The sequence below is a fragment of the Athene noctua genome, chromosome 9 (assembly GCF_965140245.1).
Source record: "Athene noctua chromosome 9, bAthNoc1.hap1.1, whole genome shotgun sequence".
NCBI lineage: Eukaryota > Metazoa > Chordata > Aves > Strigiformes > Strigidae > Athene > Athene noctua.
In genome coordinates, this window is record NC_134045.1 from 25,822,583 (window position 1) to 25,844,199 (window position 21,617).

Genomic DNA, 21,617 nt, shown 5'->3' on the forward strand with positions numbered 1-21,617 from the left:
TGGGTGGGTACGTTCCCCGTGGGGTCCGTTCTCTGAGGGGTGGGTGGGTCGGTCACTCGTGTAACTCTGGTTTGTGTTGTCTGCCCAGCACAGCAGGAGCTGTGAGGTGCTCCCTGCTCAGAGCTGCCGTTGCCTTTGCAAGTGCTGCAACGTGTAGCTGCTGCAGGTGGTTTAAATTCCCTCCATGAGTTGTCTCAGCAGGGTTCTCTCTTCTCAGAGCTGGCCTTTTGGCATCCACATTAATAATATTTCCTTTTACTGCCATTGGTAGCTCAGCTTTTCTGAAAAAACAGTTACCGGGGTTGCTTTGGCTGTAGCAAGGGCAGCACCTCCAAGGTGTGAATTCTTTCTCCTGTCCTTCCTAAGCTTTGCCTAGATTAAGGAAAAGGGTCACAGTCTAATCAAGACAGCTCTTTGCACGACTTCGTTCTGAGCAAAGTTAGACTCTCGAGTGTGATTATTCATGAATTCTACAGAATACAGGAGCAATTGTACTTGTTTTCTGTCATGGGACCGTGGCACTGATAATTCAAAATTAGCATTTGCCAGCAGAGAGCTGCAGGAAGAGCCCTGTGTGCTCCAGCAGTAGGAAAATCAGTTCCACTGTGAAAACAAACTCCAGCTGCCTCCAGTGCCGTTCCTCTTCAGGTTTTGGTCCCAAAGTCTGCCTGACGGTAAGCGGTGGTTAACATTCCGAGTCGGAGCTCTCTGAGCTCTTCTTTAAAAAGCAGTTTGCTGAAAATGACTGTCGACAAGCAGTTCTCTTAAATTAAGGCTGAAAAGTGGCTCAGTTTTCTGAATTAAAAGCTTCCCTGACAGCTGCTAGGTAATTGAAGTTTGCTATGCATCTTCAAAGTCGGTGCTTTTCTAAGGATGGCAGATAAGCATATATTTTGGTTAATTAACGTGTTAACGAACGGAGTTTCATTCAAAGCAAAAGACTGGGTGCTTTGCTTTTTTTTTCTACACATGATTCTCCTTCCCTGGCTCACCAGGCATTTTATTTCATTCTCCTGTTGTCACTGCTCTTCCATATTTTTTTTCCCATTGTGGTTCCTGCCCTTCGTTTCTGTTTTGCTTCTGTTTTCCAGTTCTTTGTTCCCTAAATCTTTTTATGCTGTGTTTCTCTTCTCACCTGTCCTGTCAGCCCTATTTCCCATTCATTCTCCTCAGCTCACTCATAGTTCTTCACCCATCCCCGTGGCTGCTCTTAGACCACGCTCCAGAATTTTTCAGTTCTGCATTTGGTTTTTATCTACCTGATTAATGAAAATGTTTTGATTTTCCATCAAGCTGTTTAGAAAGTGGATTTTGGGTTTTTTCCTCATTCTACTGCAAAGATTTCTGCCTGAAGCAAAGAAGTTCCTTGCTTCTTTCCTTTGTCCCATGACCACCCCGGGAGCTGTGAGGTCTCTGCTTGGGGGGTACAGACCTTGGGTATGTGCTTGGTTCTCACCATCTGACTGATGATTTGTAGGATTTCAGGATCGAAGCTGATGGCTCTGTCAGGCTCCAGCTTTCTACAGGGTACTCGGTGCCTTCCTGCTACCGGAGGCACTGGAAGTGTTTGAGCTGTTGGTTCCCCTACGATATTCAAGGTGTATTCCTTGTTCGCTTGGAAAAAGCTTTCTGTGGTGCCATATAAAGGCTCAGCCTTGCAGGGAGGAATTTAATGAATGGAAATATTGCTTGCCAGGAGTATTTTTAACTTGACGGCTGTTTCAAATCCCATCTTAACTCACAGCTTTATCCTATAGGTGCTGCTCTGGGTTAGAGTAAGCTGCAATCCTTTTCCTACTAGCTCCAGTTCATCTGCTCCCAAGACACTCCCTGCAGCAGCGAGTCAGTTGTACACAAAGCTTAACTTTGTCGCCTTAATTGAAGATGCTGCTCAAACTTTTTTGTGAGTTCTAACTGAAAACAGCACAGGGCAGAGCAATTTGAACCTCCTGCCAGCAACAGGCACTGCTGAGAGCCACAGATCCAGAACGTGTGTCCATGAAACACCCCACTGCCTTGGAGTTGTGTCCAAGGTACACGTGTGACCACAGACTAAAACCTGGTTGGCATTTCTTCCTTCTGGTTTTGGACCTTTTGATGCCGTTCGTTTAACAGAGAGTAGAAGTTGGGCTTGATCTTGCAAACAGACCTGCTGCTAAGAATTCCAGTGCTCTGACTCATCTCCCTCTTGCCTTGGGCAAATCACCTAAGAAAAGTGTAAGGTTAAAAATATTATTTAAAAGGTGCCCTGGTTTTACCTGGTAATATTGAAGTTGAGTTTTAAAACCAATTTAAGTAGCAAAGGACTTTTCTCTCGCTGCCTTTAGTGCTGTGTCAAGGCTTCTTAATCTCAGTGTTGTCTTTAAAGTTAAAAAAAAAGTCTTGGACGTTGTTAAGCTTTGAAGAAAATATATTATAACGTGGCTGAAGTAGAGGTATTTAAATTTCCCTAATGCTTCCTCAATGGACAATGCCTTTTTACCTCTCTGAGGGGGGGAAGTTGTGTAATTTCAAATGTTTTCCAGTAAGTCTATGAGATTTAAGTGGGAACAAGATGGGCCCCTTTGTTGTTGCATCCAAGTCCTTGCAGGTGAGGACAGCCATGTGAAGTTCCACCACAGGCAAGCCATGAAACGCTGACAAAGTTAAGGCATAGTTAATGCTTTATTCCCTAATTTGAAAAATTCCAGTGCTCAGTCTGCGAAACGCCAGCGTTGCCCTCCTGTTGCATATTTATTGTGTAACTAAAAGCTTTGCTTTTCGGCCAGACCTGACTCCGTGTGTGTGAACCAGCCCTCTCGGAGGCTGGTCAGGGCTGTGTGTGCCTCTTCCAGGGAGAGGGGCTGCAGGGAGAGAAGCGGGTTTGTGCCAGAGAAAGCTGCAGATCTTTGTGGTCAAACATCCCCTGGGACACCAGGCTGTTCTCGCCTTTCTCATCCTGCTCCTGGATGCTAGGCGTGGCTTTTCAGAGCGCTTTCCCTCATTTCTAGACACCCGCTGACCAAAGGGCCAAACTTAGGTTTGCAAAAACTGCCGGGTGTTCTCAGTTGGAGCTGAGCCTAGCGGGGTTCTGCGTGGGGTGCTGAGCACGGTGCAGAGGTGCTGCTGCTCAAAACCAGACAAGAAAACCCCAGGCCTCTTATTTAGGGGATTTCGTGTCTTTTTGATAGACTGTCTCTAATCCTGCTGGCTCGCAGCACTGGCGGGGACATTGCAAGCCAACAGGAACTGGCTGAGGGCATGAGGATCCAAATCGAGCAGCTGGAGGGAAAGTCTTGCTCGACCTGAGCTGTGTCTGCGGGGACAGCGAGTGCCATCTGGCTCCCACCTGGGAGGATGCCATGTGCTTGCTGCAGGTGGGATGGCTGAGAAGTGGAGCTGCCAAATCCTCAATTTCTTTCCTGAGAATGTGTTAGCTGCTTTTAAGGGGCTCTCAGCACGATGAGGCGCACACAAGTGATTCTAGAGACAGAAAAAGACACACTTTTCGCTGAAAATGCTCCCTACTATGGCATTTGCTCCAAAGCCTCTCGATGGAAAGGCTGAGCCGACTTGTTTAGCCTGGCAAAGTGAGGGTTTTGTAAGCCTTGTCTGAAATGCTTAGTGGCCTGTTCTGAACTAGTCTGCTTCAGACATGCAGAAAATGAAAATTTGACACACTTTGAGTATATGAAGTCAGTTTTGTAATAAAAGGGCTTGTGCAGCTTTGACCAAAAGCAACTTGGCCTGACCTGCCTGTAATTTTAAAGATAAAACACCAAGTGAGAAGTATTATTATATACCTGGTTCTTGCCCCATCATCCTAAGCTACAAGTCAAACAATCTTATCTGTAGGTTAGGAGTTAATTTTTTGCTTTTGTAACTTTTTTTATAACTGGTTTTGAAGACAGTAAGAAACTGGCTTGGTTTTAAGGCACGAAAATTCCAAACTTATGATGAGGGATGAAACCTGTGGATTTCTCTACCACGTAGGTCAGTGTTGCTCAATTTGAAATCCGTGTAGTTATTTTTCTGAGGTTTTCCTGGTATTTGTCTGCATGTGTAAACAAAGGAGAATGAAAAAAACAAAATTAAAAATAAACAAACCCAAACCAAATAAACAAAAAGAGGACCCCTCTGAAAAAAACCTTGCAGGATTCCAGAGATTTGGGATAAACTGATTTGCAGATTATTCAGACACAGCGCTGGGGGCACGCACCTTAAACTGGAGTTCAACTTGCTACCGTGCGAAGAATAAATCCCTGGGAGCTTGAAAAGAAGCTTGAGTGGCTCCAGCACTTCACAAAATTCTTACTGAGGTATTCTTGCCTTTCATAATGTTCAATTATTTCTCTTTTCTACAAACGGGTGACTACAGTAACACTGCATGGGTTGGTGACAAGGCATCGCCCATCTCAGATCGTGCTGCTGTTGGAGTGCTGCACCTTGTTTCCTCATTCTCCTGTGCTCAGAGCCTTGGGGCTGCACAGGGCTAAGGAGTGGCTGGAGGACACTTTTTTTGTGTTTATCTCCCCTGTTGCAGGAGTTGCTGTGGCAGTGAGTGAGAAAAGAGAAACTTTTGGATGGCTGCTAGGGCAATATCTTGCCATCATGCAGCAGAAATGCTGTCTAGTCCTGTTCCATCATTAGTCTGACAATCTTCTTCAAATTTCCATCTCCCATCTTTTTTTTTTTTTTTTTTCCTGCTTCTGATTTTTACCTTTGCAAATCATGGGTTTGCTTTGGAGCATTTCCATGCAGTTACATGTACGATTGAAGTGGTTTATTGGGTTTGGGGTGTCTTTTCTTGCCTGCTGGTGAGCTTAGAGGAACAGCCCTTGGAGGCTGACAGAACTGTGGCTCTGGCTGAAATAATTCAGAAGCTGTAAGTGCCTCTGTGCCTGTGCAGGGGGAGGCACCGGGGAGGACATAAGGCCAGTTGCTGAAGGGAAACTTGCTGTTACTCGAATCCAGGGAAATACACACCAAAACCAGACTGCCTGGATTTTGTGAACCCTTCTCAACTGGGCTGTCACTTATTGTGTTTCTTATCATTTCTGCCGATGGAAATTAGTAGGAAATTATTGTAACTGGCGGATGCACTGGATTTTTAGAATAGCTATAATAGCTGCTGGTGGAGGTGAATATTTTATATTTATCACCTTAGCTGGCGGTGAGAACGCAGTCATTCATACTTGCTTTCCCCTGTCCCTCTGAAGGTCTCGACGTCAAATGCAGAAAGGCATCTTGTTCACTTAAACGTTTCTTCTGTGGTGCTGCTTCCTTGCACAAAATCAGAAAACAAATTTCCTGAATGCATCTGCACTTGACAGCTTTTATATTCCTCCTGGCCTCTTAAGGCTGACCTTTCGGATGTAATACGCCAAGTTGTCCTTAGATGGACGCAAAGTGTAACTTCTTAGGCAATTAAAATCGCTGCCATAAACTTGCTCTTAAAGCCGGTAACAATTTGTGCAAGCATTTATGAACTCAGCATCAACCTTTATGTACTCAGTAAGAATATAATTTGTTTCAGATTACAACCTGTTTAACTGCCCAGAGCCGCTATCACCAGGAGGCAATTGCTGTCTTTTACTGAAAAGTTAAAAAGCCAAATTAAAATCAAAACTTTGGTTGTGAGCAAGAGCCAACTTCTTCCAACGTGTGGAGAAACGAGTAGCGTTGTAGGAAGCTCAAAATGTGAGCCTTGTGCTGCTCGGGGCCCCGATGAATGTTTAGATCATCCTCACATTTGTCGATTAGCTGATATTTGTGCTGGGCTTTGAAGACTTGGAAGTAGAGCATGGTTGTTAAGTACTAACATATAAGCTCTTACTCCTTCTGGGAGTGTGTTTCATTGTGTTTTATTTTAGCTCCTTCTCTGCAGACCTCCCCTAGTATAACAAGCAGCATTTTCTCCAGTGTGACTTTCATCTTGAGGATTTGCTGCAAATACCAGCTAATAATGTCTTCACTAGGGGTGAAGGCAGGAGATGTTATCTCAGTGATGACAGTACAGCTGGCAGCATACAAGACACAAATACAACAGCCCTGGTCCTGGCAAGTTTCTGAAGAAGCAGATGAGTAGCGTGGGTAATGAAGTTGTCACGCCTTCCTGATTTCCAGGCATGGGTTCCTAACACACGGAAGAGCTGCTGCACGTTCCCCGTGCTTACCCTCCTGCTGCATTTCGGCACAGAGATCCCCGCTTCTGTCATTCCCAAAACGTTTTCAGCTGCTGTGAAAGTTTGGACTTGCTTTGGTCGTGTTCACGGCGCGTGGCAGTCGGCCTGGGATGCCGTGGCTTGGTGTGTCTTCTGCCTGTCTGCTCTTGCTCTTTGGTGGTAAATGACAACCTTTACTATGCAGAACCAGTCGGAGGAGCTGAGAAAAGTGACGGGCTGGGTCAGGAAAAGGTTAAGCAGTGCAGAGCTGCCTTGTGTTAATAACTTATTACACAAAGGATTGTTGGATGTGTTTAAAGAAGCTTCCGGAGTCTTGTCTTTGTATCATTTCTGCTCCAAGGGTCTTAAAAACAGCAACAGGTAAAAATCTGGTCATTTATGCCATGTTTTTGTGGCACAGGCAGTATGTGTACTTTCAGGGAGGTTGTAGCTAGGAGCAGCTGAAGTAAAACATGATCCATATTAAGATGAAGTCCTGTTGATTTGTAACCCTGTGGCTTTTCTTTAGCCCTAAATATGCTTCTGCAAGCTTTGGGTTTGCCTCTAGCTTTTCATTTCTGTCTGATGGCTGCCCAGGCATGTTCCTGCACAGGCCTTTGGGTTTGGAGAAGGAGGTGGCATATACTGAAACAGTGAATTTAGTCCCCTCAAAAGGTGCTGCCTTGAGAGGAGCCAATGCCTCTGTTGAACTGTTTGACCAAAGAACTGGGATGGGTGCTTTTGTCTTTGAGCATTGGCCACCTTGGCGCTGGAAAACCTGCCAAGACTCCTTTCTCAGCTTGGGCTCTTCTGAGGCAGCCAAGCACTGTTGGTTATTGCTGAGGGGGGTGAGGAAGGAGTTGCTGTCCTTGTTTATAGGGCTAAGGATGTGCTGTAGCAAGAGACCACAGCTGAAGGGTAAGAGTTTTCAATCACCAAGAGCTTTCATCTAGATGTGAACCAGTAATCTTCCTAGTAGTAGACAACTCAACCAGTTCCTTGGGCCAGACGGTTCTTCTGTAATTCCTGGGATTTTTATTTTCTGGATGTATGGGTTGGGGTTGTTTTCCTGCTTTACATCTTGTCCCTTTCTGTTGCATTTATTATGCTTATTCTAAGCAGACATCTATTTTTTAACTTAGTCCTACCAAGCACGTGTTCATACGAGCTTCTAGCAAAAGTGCATGATGCTGACAGTTATGAAGTTGATCTGCTGCTGCTTTGAAGAAATTTTGAATCTTTGCTGTATAAAGCCAGTGGAGATTAGATGGCAATGCACGCAGTGTCTAAATTAAACCTGATTAAAAATCCGAGAGTTTTCATGGATGTGTACTGTCCTTGCTTTCATCTCTATTCTGAATGCAGTGTAACAAGTACTGTAAATATATAGGCTGTTTTTCCAGAATTGGGGTGAGTTGTGCTCCTGTGCCTCTTCAGGAGTCCGTGCAGTTTGCGGTGTCAGGTGCTTTGAGTTACAAAATACTCCTGAAAACCTGGCCCTGTGTTCTGAAGCTCTCTCGCTTCTTCACAGAAGAAGAAATACCACTGCTGATGGTGCCTGGGGTGAGGGCTACCTTGGGGTTTCTAATGGCGATTTGGTGGGAGTGCTCGTGTAGCCTCACCTGTTAGAGCTTGTAGATGAAATTCCAACCTCGAGCTGCGTCGTTGTATGTGAAGGGTAGCACACTCTTATCTAGTCTGGGACAATACTGCAATCTTTATGCAGTTTAAACTCCGTATTTTCTTTTTGAAGGTACTACGGTAAACCACGTTCATGAATTTGAGCAATCTTTTCTTCTTTAGGAGGTAAAATACAAGAGCACAAAGTCTGCAAGGTGAACCTGTCTTGCTTTCCCCATAACACGTGTTGTTTTCTACCCTCTGCAGACTACTGGGTACTGATGGACGTTTCCGACAGCCCTGAGCGAAACCCCTGCTCTCCTGATGAAGAGGACCAGCAGCTTTCCGATGACGAAGTCCTGAAGGAGAGCGGTTCAGACCGGGAGCTTGATGGAGAGGGTGGGCAAGGCAGCGTCCTGGGAGAGGAGGAGGAGGATGCAGCCAGAGGACTGAGTCACGGTGAAGAGGACAACCACTCGGATGAAGAGGACCACTTAAGCGAAACCAAGTCTCAGGAGTCTGACACCAACGAGCAGAGCGGGGAGCTGAAGAGCCCTCCGCCTCGCAAAGGAGAGGAGGAAGACAGGACAAATGACCTTGGTGATGAAGCGTCCTCTGTCACCCGTGAACTAGATGAGCATGAGTTGGACTATGATGAGGAAGTTCCTGAGGAACCAAGTGCTGCTGCTGCAGAGGAGGATGGTGAGAAAGCTGCTGGTGAGGATGATGAGGAAGAGGAGAAAGGAGATGATACCCATGAAGATGAGAAAAAATCCAGCAGTAAAAGTGACGATGAAAAGGATGGCCAGGATCCCCTCAAGGAGAAGAAGAAAGAAGAAGACGATGGAGAAATTGATGATGGAGAAATTGATGTAAGTAGGAGCTGGTCTGAGGTGGGCACTCCTGCAGGGACTGGGGTTGCAGAACTGTGTGGCTCTTAGACTGCCGTGCCGTCCTTCTCTGACATGAATATCTGTGTTAGCTGCAGCCCCAGCGTGCAAGTAACATGCTTTTTCTTTGGAGGTAAAGCACCAGGTCCTGAACTCAGTGGCAAGGATGTCTGCTGCCACGTCCTTTGTGCTGAATATTGTCAGAATATTATTGTCACAAATAAACTTTGCTCCCAGTGAGTATGGAAGGGCTCCAGTGCTTTTAAGAAACTATTCTGCCTCAGCTCTCAGAGGACTTTTGAATGATGCTGACAGCAAGTTACTTAGCCGTGGATTAAGCATTTGTCTCGTCAGTCTGGGTTGAGAGGCTGATGCAGCAGAGCGGCTGCCATGCTCGAGGCATCAGGTGTGTGGGGGAAGCCCCTGGCCCTGAGCTGTTTGTTGGGCTCTACCAGCCTCTGGGTGTGTGGAAGAGGAACAGAGAGTGCTGGTCTTTCTGGAAAGTCCCTAATCAGGCAGCCCCTGCACGTGGTTTGGGTGATGTGTTCAGGGATGTGCAGTCCCAGTAGCTACTGATCCACAGCTGAGAGCAAGTGCAGCTATTTAAAAAAAACCAAAAGCTGGGTTTAATTGCATTTATAATTAGGGCAAAAAGCGCTGTTTATCCACATTTGTCTTAGGTAGGAAGCACTGTGGTACAGAAATTGTATTTAATACAGCTTGATACCAGTTTCCCTCTTGCAGGCAGAATAAAACAGGAAAAGTGATTCTAGCAGCAGAGTAGAAACCCTCCCGCGGGTTCCTGGCCTGGTGCACACCTTATCTGATTCCAAATAGCAGGAGTGAAACGTAGAGAAATGGCACCTTACGGGCTCTGCTCCTCCCTGGCCGTGCCAAAAGTGCTCCTGCACAGCGAGGCTGGGCTGGGGCGGTGTTGTGAGAACATCCTGGTGACCAGGCAAGGAGGCAGTGGGCTGGGGCTGGGGTCACTGGTGGGGCTTCGCAGCCGAGGACGGGAGGGTTCAGACGCGGGGCATGGTGCTGCCTTCCAGTCCCTGGTGCTGTGTGGCTGACATGGCCACGTGCTTGGGAAGCTCACGGAGCCTTGCTGGGAGGGACCCTCCTCCCTTTTTATTGAAGAGTGGTATATTGTGTATTTTTTATTCTAACGGTGCTTTGACAAGTTCTGTTGCTTCAAACAAGGTGACGTTATTTTTCTTCTTCATGCCCATGCTGGCAGGTGATTTTGTTAAACGCGTATTTCCCCAAAGTTTTGTGTATTTCTGATTCAGTTGGAAGGAATTTCAGTGTGTTGTGGGAGAGTCCAGGCAGGGGGAAAAAAGCAAAATTCCTGGAGTCCTGACTCCATGCCTGCTTCTTGATTAAAATATGAATGCTTCCCTTTAGAGTCTAAGGCATTCTTGGGAGCGCTCTCCTTACAAAGCACAAGATGAATCTGTACTCTGGTTTTCATACATTAACTCATAACAGGGTTCCCAGCTGCCTGATTCCAAGGAGACCTCACAGAAATAAATACTTTCCCTTTTGTTCATGTACAGCATTTGCAAAGACTTCACACGGTTCTTTTGAAAGAAGCAGAGTTGAGCTGGTTATACCATTCACACGTCGCTGAATGCCATCCCCAGCTTTGGGGGAAACTTAAATCTCAGCGTTTTATTCTGCTTGCTGAGTTCTGTTATGGAGGGGGGGGAGAATATTAATGCAAATTTTAGTTTGAATATCTATGTGTAGCCTTGAAAATCTGTTCTTTGGAGAGCTCTCCCTGTATTGCCCTCAGAGGAATGCAGCAGAAGAGGCTGTTAACCCGTCTCTCCATACAGCTTTTGTTTAGCTACAGCCAAAGGATGGTTTTTCCTCCTTCCCAGCTGCTGAACTGATCAAAGTACATAACTTTCCTAATCTTTTCCATGTAGACAACTGCTGTTGCTGCGATGGCCACGCAAAGGGAAGGCCTCCACCAGATGCTCCCTCCTCAGATGGGTTTCCTAAGCTGAAATTTTCTGTGGTGGTGAAATGGAGGCAGACCCAGGGAGGGCCAGGGGTGCCTTGCAGGATAAATAGCCCATTTCATTGCCAGATACCTCTGACAACTCTGGTTGTTTATGCCTTTGCCTCTTTTTAGCTCCTTTTGACTTTTCAGAGGCAGCCTAATAAAGCCAGGGAAGGCTGGGGGTTTTTTTTATCCCTGGAGAACAAAGGCAAAGGCTGGTACTTTAAAGTTTCAGCAGCTTTCTTCTGGAGGTATTTCATGGCTGTTATTTCACACTCATCCCCTGTGGTTCTTAATCTTTGAAGCAACCTCCGTCTCCCAGAATTTCTTCCTGGGGCTGCTGTGCTTGGGGATGATGTAGAGTTTTCTCAGAGCTGATTCACAACTCCTGTGTGGAGCTGAGGAGTAGAAGGGGAGGTGTCAAGTTGTTGCCAGAGAGGACTGGAAGAAATATGTATGATTTTTCAGGGGAAAAAAGCTTGTGTGCAAGATTGTGGGGAAGCATTTTATAATTAGTTGTTGTCATAGCAGTCATCCTTCAGAACTTGAGGTAGAGGTGTGCGGTGTCTGTGCTGGGTTATTGCGTTAACGCGGGGATACCGCTATGTGTTTTAAATCGATGAACAGAAGGAATTGACTTGAGCTAAGCAGGGATGACGTGAGTGCTGAGCAGGGGACAGGTCAGTGTGAGGACTCGGAAGGGTAGTGGTATTATCCAGGCCAGCGGAGCCGCGGTAGCTGTCGGTGTACGTGGTGCTGTGAGCCTGCGGGAAGGAAGGGTAACACCATTGAGCTCATTTGCCTCCAAAGAGCACGAAGCTGCCTCTTCCTGGCACGTATTACCAGCTAAAAATGCACAGCCAGCTTCATTCAGCGGAGCTGTAAGAGCTTAATCCACTGTGCTGTTGATTTGGGGCCTTTAAGGATATATCAGGTAAAACGATGCGGCTTGAAACCTTGATCTGTGGTGTGGCGCCAAGATGTCCAAAACACCTGAAGGGTTTTGCAGTCACCTTTGAAACGCTCGACGTCGATGCATCTTCCTGTTTGTAGCAGCACATTGCAAAGATGCTCCGGGGTATTTATTGTAACTTTATATTACTTTTCTCTTGTGTTTTGCTCCAGGGTGCGTTTTCAGTGACTGATATTTGACCATATTGTGAAATGTCAAGTCACTGCAGAAAATGCACCACGTGAAATGTCAGCTTGTCTGTCTGTTCCAGGATGATGACTTGGAAGAAGGAGAAGTTAAAGACCCCAGCGACAGAAAAGTGAGGCCACGTCCCACCTGCCGATTCTTCATGAAAGGTAAATGACGTGCTGTAATGGTGGAAGAAAGCCAAAGGTGCTGTAATTTTTCTTGTTTGGTTTTATACCCGTTAAGCTGCTGTTTACATGATAAACTGTGCCTCGGGCGTCCTCAGTATCACCTTTCTGTTCCTTGGTGGCCAGATGCTGAATTTACATAGAGCCACTATGCAAAAATTGCTTTGCCCAAGGTGTGGTGAGCCCAGTAGAGGCAAATGAAGGAAAACTGGCTACTGTTTTTAAAACAGCGTGGAATAAAACTGCTTGGGCCGATTTAACAATCGACTATTGCTTAGAGGAAAACAAAAATGGTAAATACTCGTTATTTCTTATCAAGCTGATGCCTTGCCAAAATGTAGTTGTTTCTTGCAATCCCGTATCCATCTCGCTTCCCCAGTTATTAAAAAGCATTCGCTGAGATTTTTAACTTGAAAATAGGGCTAGAAATACTCTTTCTCTAAGAAATATTAACGTGATGTGGTGTGATATCTGCTGAGCCACGGCAGCCCCCGCAAATGCCCCTGTGGACCCGGCTCCTGCGTTGCCTGCGCAGTGGTGTCGGGTGTTGGCACCTCAAGGGATAGTTGTTTTCACAAGCAACCCAGAAACCCCCAGCGAGACAACGTGCTTGAGGGGTGACGTTGGGACCTGACAGGGTGAGATGTGCTAGTGGGCAGTACTTCCACTGGGCCGAGGAAGTGGTCAGCTGGAATAATCCTCACGTCAATAGAAGTTTTTTCTTCAAGCTGGAAGATTTCTCCACAGTGTATCAGCTTTCTGAAATATGATTAGGGATTGTCAGCCCCAGTTGGAAGGAATGGGAGTAGGAAATCATGAAGTGTATTTCTTACTGCGAATGTGACCTAAGATTTGAAACTTTTAAGTCTAACCAATGGGGGTTTTTTGTTAATTCTTCTTAATAAGACATTCCCCAAAGTTTGTGCAACTGCACACAGCTATCTTAGACTGTCCTGCTTTTTTTTTTAGACAGTAGGTTTTATAAAATTTTTCTTATTTAAACTGATTATAACCCTCTTCCACTCCCTTGAGCTTCATCTCACTTGATGTTGGTTCATTTGCTTGCTTTTATTTACAATCACCCTTGAAACAATTAATAAAAATCTGAAATTAAAAGGGTGGAGAACAGGGTGGAGTCTCTTATTCCTTGCGTCAGTGGCGTACGCAGCGTAGGGAGCTGCTTAGGTGCTTTCCAGAGACGTGACTATCAGATATTATGCATTTGGCTTCCTGAATGTCTTCCGGGATCGAATTTTCTGCCTGTGCTGAGACACGAGCGTGTTGGTGATGATGATGGTGGAACAGGGAAGTCCCTCTGCCAGGAGAGGTGTTTGTTCCTGTATCCTCAGCGTGCTGTACGCCTCCCCACAGCCTGGAAATATTTGCCTGAGTCAAAGTTCAGACTGCAGTATCTCCTGCCGCAGCTGGTTTGCTTTGATTTGGCCTGGGTTCAGATAACGTTGACGCTTGCTCCTGCTACCCCGAAAGGCTTTATTGCCACCAGGGAGACCAGGTGCTGCTCACGTGGGATGTTGTAGATGTTCGGATTTTTGTCCTTGCTGTGTCTGGGGAGCGCTCAGGCGGCTGCGTCTGACCAGTGGCACGAATGACTAGCTTGCAAAGCCTTGCAGTGAAGTAGCTTGATGTGTAGCCACCTTGAGATATGTAGCAGGGCTGCTTGTCAGGGTAATCGCTCCGCTTGACACCTCCGTAGGAATAGGAGGTGTTTGTGTGGGTGTCTGGCAGCCCCTACACCCGGTGCTCAGGCATCAAAAGGGATGTGTCGCTCCCTGAGCGCTGTGCAAAGGGGTTTGTGCTCTTGTTATGTTTAACAGTACAAAAGCATCCAGTGTTACCTCTGATCAAGAATGCACCAGCTTGTGGTTAATCTGGGACAGACGAGGAGCATTTCCAGGGGCCCAGGTGCAGTGTGAATTGTGGATGTGTTGCCCTGCCAGCTGAGATCAGGGGTTGCTCCCTGGGCCACAGCACTGTGAACTGCTCCGCTGCCCCTGAAGTCAACGTGCTAACGCCTGAGCTGGCGCAGAATTAGCGATGACTTTGTGATGGAGTTGTCTGCTGGGAAATCTGCAGAATGTCTGTTGCCTGATGTTGAGTGGATTGTCGGAAGAAAAAAAAAAAGTTTAGTTTCTAAGGCAAGCTAAATTAAAGTTGGGAATTAGCTTTGTATCCTGTTAGACACCGCTGAGTGTTGCTGTCTCTTTGGGGACGGTACCTGAAGCTAATGAGCAGCTTCAGATTCGTCTGCTGCCCTCCATAGTGATGTCTCCTTTCCTGCTTTGTGCCGGCAGGCCTGCAGAGTTGGTTGGAGAGAAAACCTTTGATGTGCTTCGTGCCTCACCAGAGAGCTGTTTGTTTTGAACGCGCTGTGATGCTTTCTTTGCTGTCAGTTTATATTCATAGTTTTCCGTAAAAGGTAGAGCTTCTAACCTGATCTGTTTGTCATTAATCAGACTTGAAGAGCTCACAGGCTTATTACTGCATTTGCTTAATGGTTTGTATGCATCCATCCATCCCTTCTGCCCACTGTAATAAGGTTCTTGTACATTTATCCACCTGTGACTGGATCTGTTTGTCCTCTCTGGGAAGGTGGGGGGTGGGGAGCGGCTTTCTGTGTATGAAAACAGGTCAAACTCGACAAAGTTGGAGAGAAGAAAAGTCACATATCTCAGACAGCATTATTCCTTGATGGCTTTCAGTGGTTGTGGGGCTGAACAAATGCTTGCTGTAGGCATACAGGGGTATAACACAACTGTATTTCCACAGGTCACTGTACTTGGGGCATGAACTGTCGATTTATTCACCCTGGTGTGAATGATAAAGGAAACTACTCCTTGATCTCCAAGCCTGAGCCCTTCTCCCCAAATGGTGCTCCTCCCATTGGCCCTCACCCACTGATGCCAGCCAACCCTTGGGTAAGGACATAATTTCTGTGAATGTATGGCTTCTGCACATAGTTTTTGTCTCCTGCTCTAGGAGAAGATTTTTCTTTGAGCTAATACTTCAGCAAAATTCAATACATCATTTGGATATGTGATTTTTAAAAGATGGTCTTAAAGTTGCTAGTAGAGGGGAATAATTTTCCTTGTGTCCCCATTATGTCCTGCTGGTACATCTCTGGAATATCTGGAGGTGCTCTGGGGTGCCGGGTTACAACCGTGAGTTTTGCTGCTTAAAACTAATAATCAAGTGTCTGTCTCCTTCCTCTTCTCACCTTTCTAACAGGGAGGGCCTGTTGTTGATGAAATCTTACCTCCACCCCCTCCAGACCCTCCAACAGAAAGTGCCTGGGAGAGAGGCCTCCGGCACGCTAAAGAGGTAAATGCCATCCTCAGGACCTGTGCTGACTGTCTCCACAATCCACCAGCCTGTTTCATCGGGAGCAGGATGCTAGAAGAGCTCTTTTTTGGAGCATGAAGTGTCTTGTTCTTTCTAAGGAGCCTTCCTTTTGCCTTTTAACCTATTAACTGTGTCTTGTTATATATCACAGTTATACAGTCAAGAGGAGCTGACATCCAGGTTTGTTTTTTTTCTATTAACATGAGCTCGGGGCAGTTTGTGGCCCTGAAGTCAAGCCCTCCCCAGAGTAAAACTTTTTAAACTGATCCGATTTCCCTTATTTTGGTACCTGTTTATCTAGCACGTGTAGGATCCATGTGTCTGATCATTGCAGAAAATGGGGTCAGCATGTGTGAAACTTTCATTGCCTGTCTGCTGTTGTTCTGAGCTGATGGAATAGTGAATTACACTTTCTACATTGAGAGAAGTCCAGTGTCCTACACACTGAGGAGACTTGGGCAGAAAAGGGTGATTTAACTGAAGGGCACGTTTCTCCCAAGTGAAGAATTTTTAATACTGCAATTTCTCTGTGCCTCAGAAATGTTCTCTCTTTACAATGTTTGTATGTTATGGCAGGTATTAAAAAAGGCAACTATGAGAAAAGAACAGGAGCCTGACTTTGAGGAGAAGAGGTTCACTGTGACTATTGGAGAAGACGAGCGTGAATTTGACAAAGAAAACGAGTTTTTCCGCGACTGGAATTACCGCATCACCAGAGACGTCAGAGATCCAGCGTAAGATGCAGTCTTGGTTTTGCTACGTGGAATAGATGGGTGGGAAATGTGGTGCAGTATGGCAGTTTTCAGTTAGCTTTTTCCTCCAAATTGGAGGAGTGCTCACTTCAGGAAATGGAAACTACTCTTATTAAGCAGTATGTGCACCAGTTAAAAATTTGAGCTGCTTCTGCTCACTCTGGTTCATCACTACCTTCCTTTACAGTCACCTTTAAACCTTTCTGCTAGTCCCTCAAGGACACTAACTAGTTGTGCGTTGCCGACCTCACACCAGTGCATCCTTCCAACTTTTTTTCCTCTTGTTTTTCTTATTCCAACCCATGAGAGTTTTAAAATGTTAAAGCTGGGGCTGGAAGTTGGAGTGTGCTCGATGTCCAGGAGCTTCAGGGCAGCGGTTGTACTGTCTCGACCAGCTGGGTGTTTATTTGCAAAAGCATTGGCACAGCACCTGGTATTAACAAACCCCTTGACCAGTCCCAGATAAACTGTTGAGTAAGATACTGGTCAGAAAGCAAACCTGTTAGCTGCCAGGGTGTAGCCTGGGCCAAACCAAGCGCCCTAAACTTAAGTGTTTAGCTGATTGGATTTTTAAGGAGGTAAAACATAAAATGTTGGAGACCTCAGACACACTCCTGTCACGACTGAGAGCGGGCAGAAGAAGTTGCAAGGATGAATCAGTCGGCTCTGGGAAGTTGCCTTATCAGTTCTCAAGCCAAGAAATAGAATGGAAAAAAATTTTTGAGGGGCTTGTATTCTACAGGAATACAGATGAATCTTTTGCTCCTACATCTGCTGTTTTTCCTACACATATTATGGAACTATTTCCACTCACATACAAAGTGTGTGCAAGGCTTGCTTCTGTCTATTTTAGTGAATGAATTGCAAAAAAAAATAATTCTGAGACAGAGTAAGGAGTAGGTTAAGTTTTTGTTCAGTAGTCTTTGATTTGCTCTGGAGTGCAATTCCTTTCCCCATTTTAAAAAAGAAGCTATGTGCTCAGTTCTGCAGCCTGAAACAAAACAGTTGCCCCATATTAATTTTTTTTCCCGGGTAGAAATCAGTCTGTATCTTGATCTTCTGTTCCTCTGAGAAGGCTTCCAGTCGCACCTGGGACACATCACCAGTGCTCTGTGGGTTGACCATACAGTACCTTTATTTTATGTCCGTATATGAGCATCAGCATTCTGGTTGTTTTATATCACTGCCTCACTGATGTAAGAATTGTTGTGCTAGACACAGACTTTTGTTTTTTCATATAGTAAAGAAAAACGTGTATTGCATATAGCCAGTGTTAAACAGAAGTTACCAAACAAATTGAGTTCCTGAAAATTCAGGCACCTTTATGTATAAGCAGGCTGTGGCATTAAAATATCTTCATTGTGTGTAAAGGCAAAATTATGAAGCTGCTGCTGCTGTAAATGCTAGAAAATGGTGGTTTTTTTCCTCACACACACACACAGATTGACACCTTGCAGCAAACTAACCGTTGGTGGTGCAGCTGGGATGTTAATAAATGCTTTCAGGACTGTCTTGTGACATGTGAAGATGTCTAAATAGTTCATGAATCCCTTTTTCTTTTTTGAAAAACTATAGGGAGGTGGACATCAAAGAAAACATTAACTATGGGTAAGCAGGTCTTTGATTCCAGTACTGTTGCAACTGTAAGAAAATATTCCCTTTCCTTTCTCTATTGCACTTCGAAAAACTTCCTAGGCCACAGACCGCTGTCCCATCAAGTGTGGTGGGCTGTTTATTAACTGAATGGATGTATTTGATTTTTTGGGGGTGATATCAATTAGTTGCTTGAGGATTTAAGCACTGAATTATCTAAAGGCATAGCAGGGACGCTTGTTTAAATGAATAAAAGTCCACAAATATTATAGGAAGGGAATGGGGAGATTTGGACTTGAGGCGGGGTTCAAAAGTAAAGCGTTTCCTTTTTTGATGTAGCTTGAGATTATTTTTGTGTGTTTGTCTCTTTGAACACCTGATGCTGCTGAATCCAGACTGTTGTCTGGTTGGCATCGGGGTACTCTTTCCCTTGGCTTATTGTTTCAGACAAAAATAGAGATCTTAAACCTTCTAAAAGCACTGAAAGGAAGACAGGTAGCTGCTTGACTTGCAGGGCAGCAATATCTTAGCCTGTTGTAGTTTATTTGGCACTTTGTAAAATGCAAAAGTCGGCCCTGTATTCCTCTTACAAGTCAGAGTCTTATTGCAGACAATGTGGAAGTTGGGAGCACTTGCTTTATAATCTTAGTTCTGCCACCGACTCCTCTGTGGCCCTGGAAGTTTCTTGTTTCCTGTACCCACCTCCCCATCTTTACAAGGGATCTGATATTTTCACTCCAGGTGGCTGGCAGGGATTGGATATTGCTGAGTATGTGAATTAAAACCATCAAATAACGTTAACAGAATATCACCAAACGGAGGAAACATTGCAGATTTAAGGCGGGTGGGGTTTAAATCCTTTTCCTCCCCAAAAGTAATCGTGGTTTTGCAGTTGAGCGGGGTGTGCCACGTGCTTGCCGGTTCTTTTGTGTGCTGGAGGGCTGGCACCTGTTTTCCACTGGAGAATATCAGCCATGGATGCGGTTCCCTTCGCCACGTGGAGTAACTCCAGGCGTGGGGGCAGAGTGTTGTCAGCCTGCCCCTGAAGCACAGCTTCTCCCAGTGGAAAGCTCTGCAACAGCTCTGTGTCCTGTACTGGTGGCACTGGGATGCACCCATCACCTCTGGTGGCCGGGGAGTGGGAGCTCCCCACCCCTTCCACTTGGGATGAGAAGGTGCTTGAGATGAGCTGTGTGTGCATGGACAGAAAGCCCAGCTCTAAATCAATGAGGCAAAACATGCTCCGTGACATTTGCATACAGTGGAAGGGGCTATAAAAAGCAATTGGTGTTTCTGCATTTTTACCACATTGATTTGAAGGCTGAATTCGGTTCGTAGCGTTTCTTTTCTTGCGTTTATCAAGAAAGGTTTGTGCTTTTCTCTGATAAGCTTCACTTAAGGCTGTTTCTGTCTGTTTGGGGTATGTAGAAAATAAACCACTTTGTACGGTCATACTCCGTGGAACATTTTCTTTTTTTTTTTTTTGTCAGTGCACAGTGACTAAGTGACCTAGAATACGTAGTGTTTCTGTATGGCAACAAGGTGATATTTCCCTTTCTAACCTTCCCTGTTTTTCATTGTAGGCTTGATCCCTATACAGATCCCTATTATGACTATGAAATAGAACGGTTCTGGCGTGGTGGGCAGTATGAGAATTTCAGGGTTCAGTATACAGACCCAGATCCATACCGTAACTACAGAGTAAGTAAGGTAATACCCCTTTCCGTGCTTTTCCTTTCCACTTTCTTCCAGGTACTTGTGGTGCTTGTCACATTTCCAGTGCGGTGGGTGAAATGGGAGTTTTCACATACGTTCAAGATGCTTGATCATACAGATAGTTAAAACTTGACTTAATTAGCTGCAGAACACACTCTAGGTGCAGGAGGCTGTTCTGTTGCGGCGTGATGAAGGCAAAAGCGTGTCCCGGATGGGAAGGTGGTTCCTGCTCCTCTGCGTACCAGGTGGTTGCGCGGCGCTCAGGGCCTCACCAGCAGCCCTTCATGGAAGTGTTGGAGAGGGGAAGGAGTTTCCAGGAAATAAACCGACTGAGGATTGGTTTGCTTGTTAGTTATTGGGACAGACGGAAAGGATTAGATTTGGACAGGCGTGCTTTGTGTACAGATGGAGGCCCTGGCGTCACTGTCCGCCACTGGTGGAGTGGCACGTTGCTTGATTGAGTCAGACGAGGAAAGCGCCCAACAAGCTGCTGAAATCCCAGAGGCAGCTGCTTGGCCGTTGCACTGCGGAAAGGTGCAGAGCTTAGTGAAAATAAGGCTGTGAACCACAGAATCCCAGAATCATCTGGGTTGGAAAAAACCTTGAAGCTCCTCCAGCCCAACCATGACCCTCCCCCTGACCGTTCCCAACCCCACCAGATCCCTCAGCGCTGGCTCAGCCCGACTCTTCAACCCCTCCAGGGATCCCGGGGACTCCCCCCTGCCCTGGGCAGCCCATTCCAAGGCCCAACAGCCCCTTCTGCACAGAAATCCTTCCTCAGAGCCAGCCTGACCCTGCCCTGGGCAGCTTGAGGCCATTCCCTCGGGGCCTGGCGCTGGGGCCTTGGCTCCAGAGACTCATCCCCCCTCTCTGCCCCCTCCTGGCAGGGAGTTGCAGAGGGCCAGGAGGTCTCCCCTCAGCCTTCTCTGCTCCAGACTGAACCCCCCCAGTTCCCCCAGCCGCTCCCCAGCAGACCTGTGCTCCAGACCCTGCCCCAGCTCCGTTGCCCTTCTCTGGCCACGCTCGAGTCACTCAATGGCCTTTTTGGGGTGAGGGGCCCAAAACTGAACCGTTTCCCTCCGCTTCCTTTTGCCCTCATGCAAACTGTTGTTCCTCGAGGGTAGTGACAAAAATAATAAATCCTGCTCAGTGGGGAGCTTTTGAGTGAGATATTCATCACATCCTTTAAAAAGTGGCTTTCCTTTTGCTGTAAGGCCACGCTGTTCTGTAGAAGCAGAGCACAAACAGGAGCCCGCCCTCACCGTTGTTGCGTACGACGCACCATCAATTATTTTCATAGTCCTTGTTTATAAAGTTAATTAGCTTGTTAGAAACATGATTAGCAACGAGAGTAAATACTTCTGGACATCAATACGTTTATTTAATAAACATGATAAGCCAAATTAATCTTTTGACTATTGCCTTTGAAAATTATATCTGTGATGAATATGATGCGGTGTTTTGTTCCTCACCACTTTCTGCCTTCTCAGCAAACAGCGATGACCAGCAAGTTCCAGGTTATTTATCTCAATACTTGGCTCTAACATGGGAGGGTGCATGTAATTGCTCGCAGTCCAAGACTTTGAAACCTTGCTGCCTGCTTTGTTAGGAGATGTTACCCTAGCTTCACGATGATTTCTCTTTTCTTTTTAAAGGAAAGAGAGCGAGAACGGGAAAGGGAAAGAGAGAACAGACAACGAGAAAGGGAGCGCGAGAGGGAGCGAGAGCGGGAGCGAGAGCGGCGCCAGCGGGAGCGAGAACGAGAAAGGGAACGGGAGCGCGACAAGGAGCGCCAGCGGCGGAAAGAAGAGTGGGAACGCGAGAGAGAACGCGTGAAGAGAGATGAAAAAGACAGGCAGCACAGGGACCGGGACAGGGACCGAGACCGGGACAGGGACAGGGAACGCGAAAAGGAGAAAGAAAAACCAAAGCCTCGGTCCCCGCTGCTACCGAGGTAAGCGTTTGCTGGAATCCAGACTCGACCTTTTAGCTGATGTTGTTTTAGCTGTGGGTCCCAAACCAGGCTCACGCTGGTGAGAGTGGAGATGATGATCCCTGTTGTCCACAAGTCTTGAGTAAAGTGGTGGTTTCAAGAGGAAGGCAACGCTGTAGAGGAGCTTGGCTGGCCACTAAGTGGAGCTAAAACATCAGTAAGAACTGAGCGTGCATAGCCTGACTCTGAAAAGGGGCGAGCATCTCTCCTGCG

General features: G+C 46.2%; 1 protein-coding gene across 6 annotated transcripts in view; it reads left to right on the plus strand.

Moving 5' to 3' along the window:
• Positions 1-21,617, plus strand: part of ZC3H18 (zinc finger CCCH-type containing 18) — a 49,135-nt gene that overhangs the window by 1,009 nt on the left and 26,509 nt on the right. For 3 of the 6 annotated variants that reach the window (XM_074913392.1, XM_074913393.1, XM_074913395.1), the window contains exons 3-10: positions 8,031-8,635; positions 11,888-11,972; positions 14,778-14,926; positions 15,237-15,329; positions 15,927-16,084; positions 17,678-17,710; positions 19,279-19,405; positions 21,067-21,365. In XM_074913392.1, coding sequence (XP_074769493.1) covers positions 8,045-8,635; positions 11,888-11,972; positions 14,778-14,926; positions 15,237-15,329; positions 15,927-16,084; positions 17,678-17,710; positions 19,279-19,405; positions 21,067-21,365 — 1,535 coding nt within the window. In that variant the 5' untranslated portion in view covers positions 8,031-8,044. Of the gene's footprint in view, positions 1-8,017; positions 8,636-11,887; positions 11,973-14,777; positions 14,927-15,236; positions 15,330-15,926; positions 16,085-17,677; positions 17,711-19,278; positions 19,406-21,066; positions 21,366-21,617 lie in introns of those variants that run through there. The other 3 variants (XM_074913391.1, XM_074913394.1, XM_074913396.1) reach the window with 3 other exon arrangements.